General features: G+C 36.7%; 1 protein-coding gene across 1 annotated transcript in view; it reads left to right on the forward strand.

The window, feature by feature from the left end:
* CAMKMT (calmodulin-lysine N-methyltransferase) overlaps positions 1–19,859 on the forward strand; it is a 210,934-nt gene that overhangs the window by 148,268 nt on the left and 42,807 nt on the right. Inside the window, exon 4 of the mRNA XM_050314356.1 lies at positions 19,435–19,495. Within this exon, the coding sequence (XP_050170313.1) occupies positions 19,435–19,495 (61 nt within the window). The remainder of the gene's footprint in view (positions 1–19,434; positions 19,496–19,859) is intronic.

Genomic DNA, 19,859 nt, shown 5'->3' on the forward strand with positions numbered 1-19,859 from the left:
ATGAAGGCAGTCATTATTTTGATCATCAAACTGGAACAGAAAAAGTTGCTTTTCTATCCTTACTTGCGCGGAGATTTTTCTTTCGTGGTAACAATGGCGTATGTAAAGTGAAGCCTAAAGACCTTATATGCACAGTAAATTACTAAAACTCAAATTTGCTCATGCATCTTTTGCAAGCTATTTTATATCTTAGAATCTAATTAATTGCACTCTGAAGTTCTTTGAAGGTATATAATTTGAGTACCAGTGAGATCATTCACTTGGCAATGGAAAATGCCAAAAGGGATCCTTTTTGCTTGAACACTTATGCTTGACAAATTGTCTTTATTTTTGTGTGAACTGTGAGGTTCTGTTATAATAAATGAAGTGTTGTAGTCACTTAAAAATAAACCTTAGAGTTTCTTCTATAAAATTCAGTACATAGATGAGGGAATCAGCCATTGTGTTGTAAAAAACGATTTGCAAGCTTTGGGGCAGTGTTGTCTAAATTACAGTCCAGTAAATTCTTAGGCAAATCTAGATGAAGTTAATAGTGAATGCTTCCTGTAATCTTTAATATTGTTCTTCTGTAGTCCCTGAGTGACTGCTGAAATGATAGTGGCCTTTGAGAAGGTCTTAGCAAAATGTTTTCTCTTAATGACTATATTCATACACAGTGAGCTAGTCAGGCCTTTTGTGGCAACCGTCCACTTTAATCGATTATTTTTTCTATGCTAATATTTTTGTGCAAGAGTCCAAATTATGTTGGACTCTTGGACGTTGAAGCATTTTACTTATAATTTTAAAAATATTTGCAGAACTCTTTAATCTTACATTTGTACATGATAAGTCTTGAGAGCTGGGTATTCAAATCCAACTTTTATTTAGTTTCTCTCGAGTTCTCTGGTAGCTGTTATTGAATTTAGAGAAGTTGTTAGGTATCCAAAGGATCAGCTTGTAGAAAATCTGGCCTTCTCTGCACAGCAGATACAACTTTCCAATTCAGAGATGTACCAAAAGTGCAAGATCTGCATGTTATTTAATATGCTAAAGAAAGGAGCATTGCTAAATTTTCCACAGGCTCTAGGACTAGCCATACACTCTAACTTACAGATTTCAGGGACTTTAGAAACAGGCTGTTGTCAAGTATCCAGAGAGCAGCACTAGTGCCTCCATGGGTTTCAATTCTCTAGTACTCCTAATCCATCAACTTTGCAGGTATAAGCAAGAATTGCAATATATTTTCCTTTTTATGTCATTGTATTCTTCCTTTCTCTTCTTTTCTGTATTTTAACCCAACCAGGACCACCTTCATGACTGATCAGTTGATGTTCAAGGCACGACCCATAAGCACCCTCATCTATTCCTCTTCCTTTCTCCTCTAAAACCTTTCCATCTGCTCTCCCTTTCTGCTTCTCTCTCCCGCTTTAGTTCAAGGGATATTGTTGGTCAGAATAGTGCTGAACCATTTCAATGCACAATGGGACTTTGCTGGGCCGTGCTCCTCGTTACCTGCACAGGGTCCAGTGCCTTCTGTTGAGAGGTGAGGTATCAAAAGCCAAAGCAGATCTCTGCTAGTCGATGTGTGCAGTGGGAGTGCAGAGTCTGTATCTCTGACTTCACTTACGGATCTCTGCACCCTGGACGCATGCAGTTTCCCATCTGTATTTTTTCCAAATGTTAAACCATCCGGGAAAGTATCCAGAAACTCTGCTGCGTTTAGCGCAGCAGACCTAGAATTGCTCATTTGGAAGTTTTTCAGACCTGTCTCCTGGCATCTGTCACCGTGTTTACAGTACTGCCTGGGGTCAGCTTGACGGGGAATGCGCACCTATGCACTGCCGCGCGGGGAGGAGGCGGTGGTTGCTCACCGGCAACTCTCCAGGTACAATTTGAAATCGTTCCTGGTCTGCCGGGTTCGGTTGCAGTTCTGTGGCTGAGAGCAGCCTAGCGGATAGGAAATGTGCTATCTTACATATCCTTCAACTGAGCAGGAGGTTAGGTGGGGCTTGTGTATGCTGTCTGTAGTTGTGGGAGGGGGGAAACCGCCTCTAGCCTTGAGCAGCTCTTCATGCGAATATTCGTCAAGACAAATCGTTTTGAAAAGGCCTGGTTGCTGGAAACATTTCCTTTTTTAATGTTTTAAAGATTAACTAAGTTTTAATCGCCTAAACCCCCTAGATTTAATTACCAAGTAATTGTAATCTATTACCAAATAATCTCAGATGTGTATCAGAAATAAGCAAGATGGAGAAGTCCACTTCTTTTAATATTTCTTCCAATTCCATAGGAAGCCTAGTGGGGGGAATATTTACCATGCAGATCTTTTGATACACAATTTTGTAGTTCAATACGCTTTTATTGAACATTGGCAAGGAGACTGGCTATATCTCCCCTTGTTTCCTTTCGTAAGTGTGAATGGGAGATGCAAATATAGTATTGCAAAGGCAGTCACAACATTCTGCAATTATAATGCTAAGTGTGCTGAAGCATGGACAGAAAAAAACCCCGTTATTTTGGAAATTGTACAGTAAAACCTGACCATGGTAGAGTGCTGGTCTACTCTCTTTTGAAATTTAGCTTATTTATGGCTAGAAGATACATACTGTTCTCAAATCTAAATTGTCTGTTCTCTTTTTTACCATTGACTCCATGGAAATCAGTGAAGTTATGCGAAGGTTAAATCAAGGTGAGATTAGAATCAGAATTTTCAACTGCAAAATTATATATACAAAATTAATACTAGGTTATGAAAAAGCATGTCAAATAGAACATTGAACCTTATTACATGTTTCAGTTGTAAGTGATTATTATATGTACGTGCATATCCACGAGCCGTTAGATACCAGGAAAGCATTCAGCACGGGTTTACTTTGCTTTGCAGTTTATGCGGATTAACAAGATAGCGAACGTGAGTTTTAGCCGTGGTGACTTGTATATGGTTTCATGATATGACCATCTGTCTAATGCAGCAGACATTACCTACAATTCTCTTAAAATGATCCAGTGCCTATCATAAAAAGTGGGGTTGTTTGCTTTTTAAAGAAACAGCATGATAGCACTTGGCGGTACACTCCAGTTTACTGGCTAATGGGTCAGACAGGCTAAGACGGCTCTTCTGTCCAAACAGAAGGGTTGAATGTGTTGCTTCTCTCCTTATTCTGAAGTGTGTAATCTAGTTCCCCAGACCATCTGCTTGCTTGCTCTAATATTTCTCCTCTTTATCCTGTCTAACAAAACTAAGGTGTACAATACCCAGGGGATAATTGGAATGGTGCCTTTAAGCTGCACCTCTTCAGCCATTTTGGCAATAGATACATAGATAAGTTTATTTCATATTTAATCTTTCCTGAAAGAAAGAAAAGTTTTGTTGGCCTAATAAGCAGAATTGCAGCAATGTTAATGTGTTCTCTTGCACATATGTTCCCAAAATTTGTGGTCATTACTAGCATTTTATTGGGATGGTTTGTTTCAACGGTTGACAGCTGAATTTAAAAGAAAATCTGATATTGCAATGTGATATTGGTGCATTGATGTCACTAAATACTTGAATTAGTCTTTGGTTTTAATTAAAATATCTCACCTTTAGGTAGAGGCTATCATGATATGTTGCCTCTCTATATAGGATGGAATAGTTTCAAATTCCTATAGTGTAGATATCAATTCAGTAGGAAGAATAGTTTATTCTACAGTATTTATTTAATAAAGAAGAAAAATAAAGAGAAAAGCCAAGCTGAACCTTTGGAATTGTTATTAAATCAGAAAAACACATTTTTACAGACACTGTTATTAAATAAGAATGTATTTATACAGGCAAACTGGCATTGGTTCCCAGAATGTTGTTAGGAAAAGAATGGCTTAAAAACATTCTGTCATTAGTTGAAACTTGTCAGATGGCAAATCTGTAAATAGGCATGCTAGGTTCATTGGAGTGCTGTGACTATGAGATGAAGTGAATGTACCCGGCACTGCAGCGGTCAGGGCGGTGTAACACTTTGGAGCCACTCTTGTGGAAAGAGAAGCCGGAGAGGACAGAAGGTGAGCAGTGATTGCATCGGTCGTGTCAGGCTGGTCCTGGGCATTTTGGTCCTGGCAGACCTGTCAGAGCAATGACTGCCCCCGAGGAGGTTTAAATTCCGCTGGATGGTTTGGAAGTTATTTTGGAGGTATAGTTGTTGAAAGAGAAGCTGGTAGTAATAATTCTGCAAACCATTGCTTCCTACAAGGACTCTGCGATGGAAAAGAAAATAATATGCATGCATGGTGTACTTTATATATATATTCAGAAACTCAGCTTCCCAGATGTGCTTCTAGGTGATAAGTGGAAAGCATTCAAGATATGCATTTGAAAAACCATTACCCCAGTGCCACGTTTTCGTTGCTAACCATTTTACTCAAGTCAGGAGAGCCTTGACTCTATCAATGCTGCCACCTTTGTTTTGTTTACTGTGCTATTCTGTGTTTGGAAAGCAGGGAAGTAGCATGCAATTAGGTACAGAGTTTCTGCTGGAGGACATCAGAAGAGTGTCACTGGAAGTCTTCATGTCTCAAACAGTTACCAGCTTTCTCATCTTAGTAAAGGCTCCCATATTTTATTCAAACTTTTCTTAGTTTCTTTGTTGTAGTGTCACAAAAGCAATAAACCAAAAAAAGGAATATAATTAATGGAACTTTTTTTTTAAATTGTTTTTGAGAAGTTGAAGTGGGCATGACTAAATAGGGAATTACAAGACCCTCTAGACAACTGAGAATATCACTTTTGTTTGTGTCTTGTCACTCTCATGTTTCTTGTTAAACTCTGGACTAATAATTCTTTTTGTTTAGAGTACAAAACAGGGTCATCTCAATTGGATATTTACAACTATCCATTTGGTCTAGATATTGTTACAATGACACTAATGTGTAATGTCATTGAAAACAGGGTACCTTCTGCTTTTCTTTGAGTATTAAGATTTCATTTTCCAATTAAGTCTGAAACTGAAGGGGAAAAAAAAGAGGTAAGACATACCATACCTATTGCAATCACTTTTTGCTGTGCAAATAATTATTTTCTTTTTAGGGAAAATAATAAAAGAAGGATGATTCTATTCTGATTTTTCTCCCTGCTACTCTTTAGGGTAGAATCTGCTAGCCTATGCACTTCAGATTTAACTTTACTGTGGATCTGTCTTCCTTACCAAATGGATTGTAATTTTCTGAACCAACCTTTCCACTTGAGGCTAATCCTTTTAGGAAGAGGTAATTTTCCTGTTTATCTTAATTGACATGTTCCCTAAATTTCAATCTCTACATTAACTTGACCTTAATTATATGGCCCCATTGATAAAATGAAGGTTACCCAGGCAAGCTCCATGCATGATTTTTTTGGTGTTTGTAAAGATTAAAAATCTGAACCCTCTCCCTAATCTTTACCTTCAGTCATTTCTTAAAAATGGGTGTAAAGATTATTCATGGTGTTTGTTGGTCCTTGTTTAGGTTCTTAAAAAATAAATATTATATGTGAGATAAATACTGTAATGGAAATCTGTGTATTTCTATGTCTCTCTTTCTGTAAGAAAAGTATTCTTTGATATTGTAAAAATAATTTTGTCTTGATAGGTTTCTACTGTCTAATTTTAAAATTTTTTAATTTTTTTTTCTCCAGTCAAACACGTGTTACATACAGGAATAGAATTTTGCAAGTTGAAAGTCTTTTGACACTGTCTGGACTTAGCAAACCCTAGTGTGTGAAATTGAATAAAATCATCAGAGAGAAAAAAGATGGACTAATTTAATGCACAGCCAAATTTCATGTATATAAAGAGCAACTTGAACCTAAACCTTATGTTTAGATAGACTGGTTTAATCTTAAAATTTTAGCTGCTGAATCGTAGCTTTTAATCAGCATTTATTGTGAAAAAAATTGCTGAAATGCTTCTCATTTGAGCTACTGACTTTAACTTAGAGCAAACAGTAAATGCATAAAATTCATGCATTAGAAATTAATTCTCACAGTCACAGAAAGTTAAGCAGTCTTGCAAGTAGGAGAGGACTTCATGCTCAAGTTGGTTTTGTCCTGTACAATTGAGTTGTTAGAAAGAGGCTGTGGTACTTTGGGAAAATCTAGTACTGTGGTTATTATCAGTAACATTCACAGCTGGTTTGTAGTAAAATGCAAGCCACTCTGGTCTGTGAATAAATATCTTTCTGACTGCACAGGATGATAATTGCTCTGCCTGCACTTTCTTTGGCACCTACTTATCTCAGCTGAAATGATTGCTAAAAATATTTTTGTACTGATGCTGAACACTTCTAAATTATATAATGATTTTTGTATTATTTCACATTTACTCCAAAGAAAGTTCATGCTAAATTGAGTTTCACTGCTGTCAGTATCTTTATTAATCACAATAGGAAAAGTATGGTGTGTTTCCCACCTTTTTGCACAAGATCGATTTTTACAGCAAGACTTCCTCTTTCTTGTTTTGGAGCGACACGGAGAGTTATGTACGAGGATATCAAGTCACTGACTTCAAACAGAAGACAAATTCACTAAAGTGAAAATGATTGTGATAGTTCTCTAATTTCCCCCACAGTGTATGTAAAACTGACTTTTAAAGTGTTTAGTGGATAATGGATCATGTAAGGTCAGTACTAGCCATAGCTGTTATGGCTATTATTTTCTCCTTTCATGGGAGGGTGCTCAGCAAAATGAGATTGTCACGCTCTTTTTTTTTTTTGAGAGGACAGCGACAGACAGTTAAAAGCCTCTTCATGTAAGGATGTTATTTCATAAAGACACCAGCACTGGATTATCCCCTTCACTTTAAACTTCTGCCAGCTTGTACAAAGAGATAAAACAAAATAGCCCCAATCCCAGGGGTGGAGAAGTGCTGGCCAGATCTGCCCATGTCCACAGCTTTCATTTTGATTAGTCACATGTGAGGAAAATTCACTTAGGCTGAGAGGTAAATTTAATACCAGTTATGCCCATGCTGTTCATATCACAACCATTTTCACATGATGCCACTTAATTCCCTAAGAAGCAGAAAGGTAAATCGGTGGCTGGCCAGCTAAGGTGTCATAATGCATTAGGACCAGGGCTCGCTGCAGGGGATAATGGTTCTGATTGCTGTTGACTCATGTCTCCACCAACTGCCTCATGTAAAATAAGTGACATTTAAAAGGCATCAAGATGTGAGAAGAGGTGAAAAAAAAAAAGGGGGGGAGAAGAAAAAGCAGAGTACTAAACTTGCCACTTGAACATAAAGTCCCTTTTTCACCCTAAGTGGTATAAAAATGATAACTCAACATGCCATAGGTGACCTGCGCTGTGCTTTGAACTTCCTGTCTTGTGTTTTTAGAGAAAATCTGTAAAATTGCTTCTGGGAACTGCTCCAACATGTTATCATTTATTTCCCATTTAATTTTTTTTTTACTCTTATTTTTTTGCCCTTGGATATCAGTCTATTCATCTTTTAAAAAGCTTAAGGCTGAATCAAGTTAGGCAATGGTATACAACAAGAGGCAGCCTAGTCTCTGAAGGCCCATTTAAGTCTATTTTTATAAAGAGAATCAAATTCCAGTTTACAGTAAGCATATGCTTCAGTTGACATCTGTTTCTAAGACTTGGATGCTTTGTTTGCATAACAGGCACCAATAAATGGCCTTGTTTTAAGTCTGCTCACTCAGTTGTATTTGGGTTGTTCAGCTGGGGATTTGAGTTGCAGCTGATCCCCTACCGCTCATAGCAGATAGGAAAGGGAAGAAAAAAAATCTGAGAAACCCAGTTGTATTTATTAATGCAGATTTCAACGTTCTCAATAAACCACTTTCTGTTATGTGACTACTAAATGCATGTTTGCTCATGTACAGAAGTGTTTGGAAGTATCAAATTAAAGATCATTAAAAGTTCGGTTTTTTCAATGTTGTATTTAATAACATTTTTATCTTTCTCAAATGACAAAGCCTGGTACATGTAATGCTGGGAATTAAATGGATGATATGGGTAAGAAATGCATTTGTTGTGGCAACATATAATTACATAGTATAGTAATTTTTAAAAATTACTTGAGTTTTATTTAAGTATCGTGCCCTGATGATGATGCAGTCCAAAATATTTTGTAAACAAAATCCCATTCTATCTGCTTTCTTCTTGGGAAAGCAAATTCTGGACTTGTCAAGGAAAAATACGGAACTCTAGCATGCAGAATGTAAGCCTTTCTCTGTGAAGTGAGGCATTCTATTGCAATTATATGATATTTCCCTCATGTATAATATAATTTAAATACATTTCTATGAAACCTAGGAAATGCCTGTAGAGGGACAAAAATGTATTGGTAGTATCACAACTGTATAATTACCTTGCTTAATAACTACTGTAGTTTTTTAAGAGCAATAATATCAGCACTGCTTCCTTTTTAGTACTTTGAACTTCCCTCCCCATCCTCCCCCCCTTCTAAATTATTGTAAAGTGCTCTCTAGGAGTGTACAGAATACGTAACATATTTCAAGTGGATTTACTTATCAACTTTTTCGAGTGATACCAACAGCAGTAGTGTGAAATATATCTACTCCATTTACTCTTACCCATTGCACCTACTTTCTTTTTCCCTTTAATTTTTATATATGGTAAAAATTTCATTGAAGAGAGATTTTAGATGACAGGACTGTAATTTTAAACCCAATAGAAGAGGTGTAAGCAATTTGAGCTTAGCTGAAGCATAATCTTAGGTTGTCAAGAAGAAACCCATTCTCCCTATGCTAATCAATCAGTATATCAACCAACCAATCATCTCCTCAGCTTAGCATATATCCTAAGGTTTGATATATCTATTAACTGCCCATCATGCAGCTGGTCTCCGGTTGATGAGATTCCCCCTATCTTGGCATTTGGAGGCAGACAACTGAGCTATCACAGCCTCAGATAAATACTAAAGTGGAGATTTCAATCCTGCTCCTGATAGCAAAGACAATTCAGGAATATAGAACATATTTTTAGAAAAGAACACATAGAGAATTACATTTTCAACAGAGTGTTATATGTGAAAATTGCGTATATTTCATGATCCTGTCTTCCTCTACCCCCTCCCTTATCTGAAAGTAACAGGAAATTACTCTTATATTGTGACTCAAACTCATAACAGAAAAAGAGAACAACAAGAAACTGCTAAAATTTGTTATTAACTGCTGATTATTACAATGGTGCTATACAACTCCTTTTAAAAAAAAACAAGTGGGTTTCATAATTATTGCAGTGTCATTACTCTATTACAGTTCCACTAAGAGCTATGTGAAAATGGTGTCACAACACACTTAAACCTTAAGGGAAAAGTTTGAATTTCAGAAGATTATACACCTGTCTCTCCATTTGTAAAGTCAGAGCTCAAAACTCGTTTAGTGAAAACATAATCTAGGTATTGAAGAGTTTACCTGCTAATATGGAAGTTTGGCCTGAGGTTTAAAGTAGTGTTTCAAGGTCTGTCTGTGGAAGAAGTGCTGTAGTAACTGACCACTTACTGTGTTGGCTTTGCTTTTAGTAAAAAACTGCCTCAAAGAATGAAGTGGCCTACGTTGCATTTTGTAAAACCTTGCTACCCCCTAGGGAGAATCCTGGGGTTGCCCAGGGGTCTGTGGTCACCATGGAATGTAGTACACAGGGGACAGGCCTCCTTCTCAAATTGCAGGGTCAAAAGATGGGGTCCAGTTTCTGTGCTGGCATATGACTGAGCAATTCCTGAAGTCAGAGAATGTGTGCTCACTTAATTAAAAATCTGATCAACTCTCTTTCCAGACCTACCAACTATAAACGTAAACATATTGTTATGAGGTTAGCTTATAGGCTTTTTCAGGCTTTCATTTAATTAAATTGAGTGTAATGATTTGCTTTGCTTTTGTTCCTTTGTTTCTGAGACTCAGGCCATTGGATGTTCTGAAATAAATTCTTTCAGCACTGAAAAATGGCATAAGTCCCTAAGCTATATATCTTAGTCAAAGCACATCATTCTTGACCTAAGAGCACTTGTGTGTCAGAGTGCAGAAGAATAAGTGTTTATAGAGCTCTGCAATGTTTTCCAGCAGAATTCTTGTAGTACCTGTACTTCATTTCTGCATTATTTATGCCTTGTAAAATAAGAATATGGTCAGTTAGGTCATGGTTTATTACAGTAACATGGAAATGTGAAAGTTTATCAGGGAAAATTGATTGTTAATATTTCAGGCCACACTGGAAACTAAATTATACCCTTGTCACTTTTGTATCCTCCCTTAACATAACCCAGTGAAATATTGATTTCCTGAGAAGGATACCCTTGGATTACCTGTACAAAATGATCCAAGGTAGTATTAGTAGCATGTGCTAATATAATAAGGACTACTTTGTTCCTCAGAAAGACCATGCATACTTCAAAGTCAAGGCTGGTTCATTAGCTGGGCATACACTGGCATAGTACCAGCTGAAGATCTAGCCTGTTGTATTTAGTGCTCATGAAAAGTGCAAGATGAACAGCTATGGTTCTTGAAACCTGTTCAGGCTAAACCAGCCATGAGCAATGGTAGTATAAGTTCTCTTGTGTTGCCCTATGAGTGTATGTCAAACTTGACCTGGAAGGACCTGAAGGATCTTTGTGTTTATTTAATACTTGGCCTTTCATTAAAAAAAAAAAAAAAAAAAAGTATTTTCCTGCTGTAGAAATGATAACATTTGCTTTAACTCCTACAGTCTACATTCATATGGAATGTAGATCCATAAATAGATGACATGTCTGAGATTGGTTCATCTCTGTGCAGCACTGTCACTTAAAGAACTAGTTACAAATCTTTTCCCACCTGAGATGAAAACAAGGTTTAGTGATGTAGGGAGATTTTGGGCACCTGCTGCAGGACTGTTGCCAGGCTTTTGAAAATTGCACACTTAGCACTGGTTGAAAATACCCCTAGAGAAAGAATAAAGGCTCCTTCAATATGTTGACCTAACGATTTCATTTAAGTTTATAAAGGATGCATGGTTTCCATTTGACAGTACATGAAATTCCAAGCAGTAAGATAATGCTGTTTTGTTAGACAAAGATGGCCCAAAGCCTTCAAACTTAACTGTGCATGCAGTTATTATTTCTGCTTGTACCCAGTTAATATCTCCTGGCAGTACGGAACAGACGCTTTTCTAAGAATTTGGTTAACTGCGGAGAATGGTGAAGCTACTGCAACCAAAAAGGTATTGTCGTTGTTTAGTTAATTTGATGGGGGAAAAAACCAAACAACAAACCACAAACCAAACACAAGAAATCCAAGCTATAGACACCACTTCTGCACACAATCAAAATCCCCTAAATTAAGTCCACTTTATTTATCTTGAGCATTCCATAAGGGTGTATAGGGCAGTTAATGAAACTTCTATGTTCTGTTTCAAATCCTTGAGGAAGATAAGCAATATTAGTAACCAGTGTTAATCTACAGGTTTTTACCTTCTCTACCCATGATACAGCTGTAAAAATCAAAACAAACCAACCAATCAAACAAACCCAAAACAACTGTGAAAACCCATGGAAAAATCCCCCACAAAACCCCCCAAGCCAACCAGTTTCCTCACTTCATATATAGACAAAGTGAAATTAGGATATTTGGATTGACTAAATAGAAAGACAAGGCTACAGCTGAGATATGGTTGATTGTATCTATAAGCTATTGTGAACACTGAAGAAAAGCAGTTATTTAACGGAGCTATCTAAGTATTTGCCTGGACATGGTTCTTTAAAATCTTCCTTTCTCTATATGGTTTCTTGTTTGTGAAGCAAGTAAATATGTATGCACTCCAGATTTATTCTTACCTATTTAAATGGCACAGTTCAAATATCACTGAATATTCTTTTTCTACGCTTCTCAGAATGAGTGCTCATTTAAATCAGATATTATGAAAACTGGATGACTAATCCTAAATTCAGGTGTACTACCACTCAGGCTAGGCAGATTGCTAGTTGATCATGCTAAGATGCTCCCTTATCCATTATTGGATCTGAAAAAGAGGAGGATTAAGAATTATCTGACTTCTCAGTTAATGTGCAAATCATCTAAAAGCTCAGCTTAGAAAGGTCTTAGAAAGCCGAACAGCACTAAAATAATAATAACGTCTTAAGAATTTTTAATAATATAGATGTGCCATATCACATTTTTAGAGTGAAAATAGAGTTTTGTGGTTTCTATCTCAGATGGCCTTTTATCTCTCTCTTCCTGTTTTTGTAATTATATGTGAAAGACTATAACTATACTTTTAATTAAAAATTTTTTTATTGCAATTAGAAGTTGTTGCTTGGGACAACCTCACACTCTTGGAACTCAATAACAATTATATTGCTTTCAGGAAACAGTAGAAAATATTTTGATAAGTGTCTTTGGAAATAAGCAATTATCTATTTACTTTTAACAAAGCATAGGGTGGGGAAGGAAAGGAGTATCTCAGGAAATATATTTGTTTAATGTATCTCTGATCTCCTCAGGGTTTTTGTCAGTGATACTTATTTCTAGTATCTTTCTCTGCTCTTGGCTGTGGTGAAAAAACCCTTCATTGAAAAGACTGAAACACTGTTTTTCTGTATTTTCAAGGGACAGGAGAGTCTGTGAACCAGAAGGCATCTCTTAATGTTCCATCTCTGCATTTTTAGGCTAGTTCTGCTATTTGCTGTAGCAATATTTGTTTTATCATTTCTATCACTCCAATATATATACTTGCCTTTCGAAATCTGTGAAAAGTATTTAAAAAGAAAAGAGAAAATGCTAGTATTTCAAAACCCTATTATAATACATTTTCAAATATGTCAGACACATCTTTGTTAAAATTAAACCAAGGATTGGTTTTGAGCGAATAGCCCTATATCCTTACAGATGCTGTGGATGGATGCATCTAAGCTGCTTATTATATTGATGGGTTTTGCTGCTCTGCAGCAAATGAAAACAGGCAGCTGCTTCCTCCATCAAAGCAAAAAGCAGCCTGAGTTTTTATTAAACGAGTGTTCATTTCTTCTATTGCCAAAATTCTTACACAAAACAAAAGAGCAGTTTTAGCACATTATTGCTTAACTAGACATGAACAACTGACAGCAAGTGATAAGCCTGTCTGCTTTTCACAACTGGTAATCATTTTTGGAATAGATGTTTTAATATAGTTGAATATAAAATTTTGTAATTTACATCTACAATGGTACATAAATTTATAGATCCAGTTTTTTGCAGGAGAATGAAGGCTATAATCACAAAAGGTTTGTTCCAGTGTTGTTTAATTTTTAATAACTATTTGAAAACTAGGTAAAAGAACCACGCACACACAACACAAATTCATTCATTTGAAAAAGATGTTAAAGACAATCATACAAGTAGATTCATACAGTTCCACGATTTTTCTTATGGAAGGGATATGCGTATATTTACAGCTTTGACTTGTTACTGTATTTCCACATCACTTCCACCGAGTTCTTAAGTTTGCACTCTAAAAGAAATTTGCAGATTGCAGACCATCATGTTTCCCTCCTAGTCATGAATAATAATGAGAGTGAAAGTGAGAGATACAGTGCTGAGGCCATTTTGCCGAGGCTGAAGATCTCAGCCGGTGCTTATACATATTTTTCAATGATCTGAATATCATGAATTCTGCTTTAGATTGGAAGAGAGACAAGAATTTCTACAAAATGTATGTGCATAGGGAAAAAATGGTGAGACTTGTTTCTCTTTATATTCTTTTCTATTTTTTTTCTGGTGTTCTTGTACCTTTTCAAACTCACTTATAGCATTCCTGCTGTGGAAAAGTAAGCTAGCCATTCTCCCTGCCTCAAATTACTCCTCTTCACTGGACTTAAAAGGTGGTTTGCCATCTGCAAAAGCCAGGTGCAGTAAGGCATAGATATAGGGTGCTACTGGAAAGGCCATTAAATACTTTTCTTTCTTCGCACTGTTTGCGTTTACTGCTGAAGTTGCTCACTTGTAAATACTCTTGGGGTAAATTTCAGAATGCAGAGCCACAGATTAGACAATTGGACTTTCAAGACAGGTTAGCCCTTAGAATTGTTGGCATGTGAAGTTGCCAAATGTCCAGAAGGGTGCACTACTCTGTAGCTTGTCCTTTTGAAAATCTGCTCTCAAATTCAAATTTGTATTAAATAATTTTGCAGTTCCAGACACACCGTATGTATTTAAATCCATGACAAATAACTACAGCAGTGCAATTATTTGCAGGTCATCTTTACTCAAGCAATTACTCACATCAGAACACCCATATTATATGTTATTAGCAAGATGTATTTGGCAGACATGCTTTGTGTATCCACTTTTATGTAGTCTTATTTGTCCTATTCATAATTTCATGTTTTCTCTTTGATTTGGAAGTGAAGTTTAGTGCTCCACGGACAGAAGGCTTTATAATATTTGTTAGAGTTTAAGTTTGAAATTTAACTCCAAAGTTAAATTGTGCTGTTGGACCTTGATTTTGACCTGTTCTCTTACTTCTCCAGAAACTTCAGCAGCTGGACAATGCTTCTTGCTGTGCATGGTGGTGGTGATCCAGAAAGACTAACGAGTTTTAGAAAAACTAACCAGGATCAAATCATCAAACGTGCCTTCCCATGTGACTTGGATATAGTCTCATAGTCATTAGAAAATAACATTTGATACTGTAAAATTAGGATTATGACAATGTTACAGTAAGAATGGTAGAGTATTCCTTATGTTACATTCCTAGGATAGCCTTTTCCAGGAGACCAGTAACCCTTAGTTTTGGGAATTTTCCAATCTTATAGTTTAATAGTGCAAATAAAAGACAAAATATGAATTTTGAGATCAGACATGGATCATACATGTGGCTGGGTAAAGTGCTAGAGAAATGTGAAAATGCTTTCAATTTGTCTCAACTTGGAAAGGAACTTTTTAATCTCCTAGCGTGAGTTAAGTAGTTGTAGGACAGCTTATAACTCCTACTCAGAGCTTCAAGGGACAGCTCACCTGTCACCTCCAGTTGCCTCTATGTTTCCTGTGTGCAGTGCTGGCAGATAGTAGAGCAGAGTTCCACTAATCCTGCAGTATCCCACTTAAAGTACCTGTGGAGCACCACTGAGACATAATGGCTCCAATAATCATGTCATCTCTAAAAATACACGCCTCACAATTCTTTTCTACTGACATGATGTTCTTTAAGAACTTCACGTCAGATCTCCATATTTGTTATCCAAAGGTGTGACAGCGTTCTTTAAAATAGGTGCTAAAAAGCAACAGAGGAGAAACAATAATTTTAATATTTTTTTTTTCATACTAGGTAATTTATTTCTGGTAGACAATTTCCTGTACTGTCGTACAGGTTTCAGCATTTTTAGATTTGATGCAGAAGAAGCACTGTTTTGTGTTGCTTTGGACTAGTGGTGCTCCTCCTGATGGTTAAAACAATAGATCCTCAGAAGGCTGTCTACACGTGGCTTAAAAGGACCTGACACTTTCCAAAAGAAGCACTATGAGAGTAATAAAACCAACTAAAGTTATGTATTCTTAGCATTACTGTGATTTTTGTTGTTCCTCTACAGGAAAAGTTGGGGTGTCTTTTTTTGGTTACATCATACCCCAGGGTGTAAGAGTGGCTCAGGATGTTTGTCTTGGTCTTCCCATATTTTCATTCTGTATGTCTAAGTAATTAATCTGTCTCTGTCTCTTCCTTTGGCTCCTAGTGTGCTGACTTGGGACAGTAGAAATTCATGATGTCATCAAGTTCTTGTGAGGTAGACTCTGTTGCTGTGATGAGATTTTGTGATATGGTGATAAGCGCTATACAAATGGCTGCATTTTTTATGTCTCCTCAAAGCACATGAAGCACCTTACAATGTAGTGACAATGTTTTTCTACTCCTTCTACTGTAATAAGTATCTTAAAGCTGTCTGGAAGTAGACATCATCTCTCTGATGGCACATTTGTAGTGGATCTCCTACTCCATCCTAGTGGTTAAAGGATGCCTGCCAAGAGTTGAAATGTGGGCAGGCGTTGCTCTGTGAGTACTGTGTCTCTCCCCTGTCTTCAGACATGCCCTTTCTTGAGGCTCTCCTTTGAACACCAATGCAGCTTAATTTTTTTATGCGGTCAGTAGAGATTCCAGTGTTTTCTGGCAATTATTCTCTGTTTTCACATTGTAATTATCAAGGTGATAGAGTATTAAAACCTCCAGTAAGTGATGCAAAATATTTATATTTACAAGAAAACCTCATTTTTTCTCTATGTTTCCTCATACAGTGAGATTTTTTAGTCTCTGTGTAGAACTTGTATATTCATAGTCTTGTAAATACGAGCACCACTTGGGTGTCTTTTGATATTCTTTTGGCTATACGTATGTAAATAATTTACTATCGTGTAAGTAGTTGCACATGCAAATAGGTACCAATGTTATGTATTTATAATCAAATTCAGAAATCAAAATGAGAATAATTTGATTTTAAATATGAAAGAATTATTTTCAGAGTGCTCACGGGAAACTTAATCCATATCCATATGTATGTGTTTGCAGGAAATAAATTATGCTTTTCGCAACCTAGTGGTTGTTAATTCATAGGAATTGCTGCATTTCTGCATCACAGTGGTATGTTTCCTAACAGAAGCAGAACTATCTTATACTTGCAACTTCAAAATGTAGGTCATTGTGTTGGCGAATGTAGGTCAGAGTAAAGGGGAAGAAGACAGAATGCAAACTCCTCCACATGGATCTTTAAGCTGATCCCTGTTTTGAAGGTAAAGAGGCTTACCTACCTGTTCAAGCACGAGAAGCTTTTCCTTTTACTAAAATTAACACAGGTATTCTGGCTTCTGGCTTCTTGGCTTAGCTGGGTGCTTCCACACTTGAGACGTGATCATGAAAGACCTCCTGACTCCTGCTTCTTTAGCTGCCAGCTGCTTATATCATTGCTGAGGTGATACTTCCTTCCCTGTGGGGCAAGGCAGCAGGGAAGAGAGCTCTGTGCATTGCTGGCATCTGCCTAAAGGAGAGCATTGTCTTTCCAAAGGTGCTTTACCCTTCTCTCAGCACAGAGCTATCTGATACACCTGCAGTTTCAGCCCATACCAACATTGTAATGGTAGCAGGGGAAAGAACAGTGACCCCTCATAAAAGATTCAGTGACACCATTCAAAGTGCCCTTTCAATAATAAGTGTAGAAAAGTGAGAGACATTTGACGGAGGGTATTGAAAAGTCAGATGTTGAAGGATTTTGCTACAATTGACAAGTATTTTTAAAAAGTATTTATAAAATTCACTCAGGCTAAAATTTGCTATAAAAGGGTTTCAGATTTTTCTGTTTGTGGGCGTGGGGTTTTTTTGTAATGTGAGATATAAGTATTGTAAATGGTATTAAACTGGCTGTGTCTTCACTAAATATTAAAAAAGCACTTTTATTGCTTGAGTGTACAGCAGTCACTGCAAGCTGAAACATTCTTTATATTATACACTAAAGTATTTAAAGAGTTATTATATTTATTGCAAAAATCTGTCATTTTAGCATATTTCAATGCTCAAAAGCATTGAAATGCTCAAAGGGAGATGGAAAACCCTGTACAATTCTTAGTGTACGTTTCACTAAAGAATGGGTAGTCTGTGGGAATATTTTGTTTTAATACTTAGCAAGCCTAAGCAAAATAGCACATTCACAAACACCTGCTGAGCCTAAACTGTCATAAACAGGATAAATACCAATATTGCATTTTTGGTTTTTTCATATATATGTATTAACACTCTATTTTGTTTTTCTTTAAGATCTTTGTAATACAAAACTTATAAGCAAAGTTTTGGACAAATCCTCTCTAGGCTTTTGCTTGATCTGCATGCAGGAAAGTTATTAATAAATTTTTATTATTAATCACCATGAATAAGGATAGTTCAGAATACTTACTAGATGGAAAGGAAGAATTATATTGATAATGTTTAGAATCAGGTTCTAAGTGATTTAGAGGAAGACAGTTTTTCTCCCAAACTCTGCTTCTATTAAAAATGTTGTGATGTTTTAAAAGAATTATCTAAAGGATGCAGATACATAGTAAGCTGCATGAAATTCAGTGTTCTAGAAATATCTAAAGGATGCTCTACATGGTTGTTTTAAGTTTAGTGAAACTGTTGAAATGTCTGTAGTTCATAACATTAAGTTTCTGTATCATTAATTCAAAGTGCCGTGTGTTGGGGGTGGGGGGGAAGCTGACCCTGGATTTTACCTGTAGACAGACATGTAAACATGTTTTTCACTGCTGAGCAATAACAGATGAAAAACACACGCAACCACAATTTGGCTGCATGGGCCTTTGATTTATCCTCCTTTGATTTTGGGAACCTTTGCAGACCTAACTCAAGTGCCCAAGTATGAGTTTGTTTTCCCAGACTGCCTCCAGCAGTGGAGTCTGGTGAGTGCAGGAGAGCGTGCAAGGCACACAGGATCTGTGCTGCCCTCTCCGGCGGCCACAGCGCCTCAGTTAGATGTTCATGACAGGTGGAAAACTGGTCTGACGAAACAGTGAGTTTCCTGAGTGACTGGTTTTGAAGGAGTAAATTTCCACGGGTGACCAAGTACTTGCTAATGATGATGACCAGTGTAAGTGTTCTGGTGGAAGCTTATAAAGTCATGAGTAATTCAGATTAGGTGAAAAAACTGAGATTGCTCCTTCTCTTCCCACAGGAGAACTAGAGGGATTCAAATGAAAATGACAGGGACGCAAGTACAAAACTAGAGTGAGGAGGTGTTTCTTTATACAGCACGGTAAAACTGTGGAGCTTCCTGTTGCAGCTGGGGAAAGTTTACCACAGTCCACAAAAAGAAAAATCCTTCAGTGCCTGTTAAACGGAACTTACCACTTTTATTTCCTCTTCTCAAAAACTTCTTCAGCCACAACTAGAAATCACACTGTTTTATTGCCCTGGTCCTGCATTTGTCCTCAGCATGTGCTGCCGGTCAGTGTCCCTTACAGTCACACTGTTGCCTGACCTAACAAAAACTAAGAGAAAAGGAGCTAAATAAAAATAAACTGGGAAGAAATGGAGTGGCTGCAGTATGATGATCTCTGTAGCTAACAAAAAAGGAGAGGGCTTCTGTCCCCTGCTGGAAACAGGCTACAAGGCAGGGTTGGCCTTGCATCTGGCCTGGTACAAACAGGTTCATGTGAATGCCCAAATGGATTGTATTTTATATGACTTTTAAAGTATTGAGTATTGCATATATATGTGTAGATATATGTGTATGTTTATGCATATGTGCATGTATCTATAAATTTCTGATAATTAGTTGGGATGAAATCTTTGAAATATTCAAATCTAATCTATGCTTAAATCATAGGTCTTCTCTTTTTTTCTTTATTCCATGGTATTATGGCAGATTTAGAAAATGAAACAGTGGGTAAAAGTCTGCAAATGATAATATGCATTCAAATATTATTTTAGACCAAAAAATAATCTGTTCTAAGAAAGCAAATATCTTTGTTTTATAGGTCTCTGGCCGTCTGAAGAAGTGCTGGCTTACTACTGCCTAAAGCATAATGAAATATTCAGGTACAGAGTTAAACATAAAAAGATATTTTCCAACCTGTTAGTTTTATTGTATCTGCATGGTAAGGATTGCTATGATTTAAGTCTTCAGATTAAATTTAAAATGTTCAAGGTGAAAGCATGTTGCTCTTAACAAAGAATTCTGAGCTGCCTTTGGGTACTAATATTGCACAGCAAGCTTTCTGCTATATGTCAAAGACTTTTGATTTCCACTCAAGGCGTTTTATTTCACTTTGATTTTTGGGAAACAAAAGTGAAGCTCCAATCGATCAGTACTGATTGTGAAGGTCAGAAAAAATAAGATATTCTTTAAACTGACATCTGTTGCAAAAGCAAGCAAAATATTACCTGATAAAATACATAACAA

The sequence above is a fragment of the Myiozetetes cayanensis genome, unplaced genomic scaffold, assembly GCF_022539395.1.
Source record: "Myiozetetes cayanensis isolate MyiCay16 unplaced genomic scaffold, myiCay2020 scf2-11, whole genome shotgun sequence".
In the NCBI taxonomy this organism is placed as follows: Eukaryota; Metazoa; Chordata; class Aves; order Passeriformes; family Tyrannidae; genus Myiozetetes; species Myiozetetes cayanensis.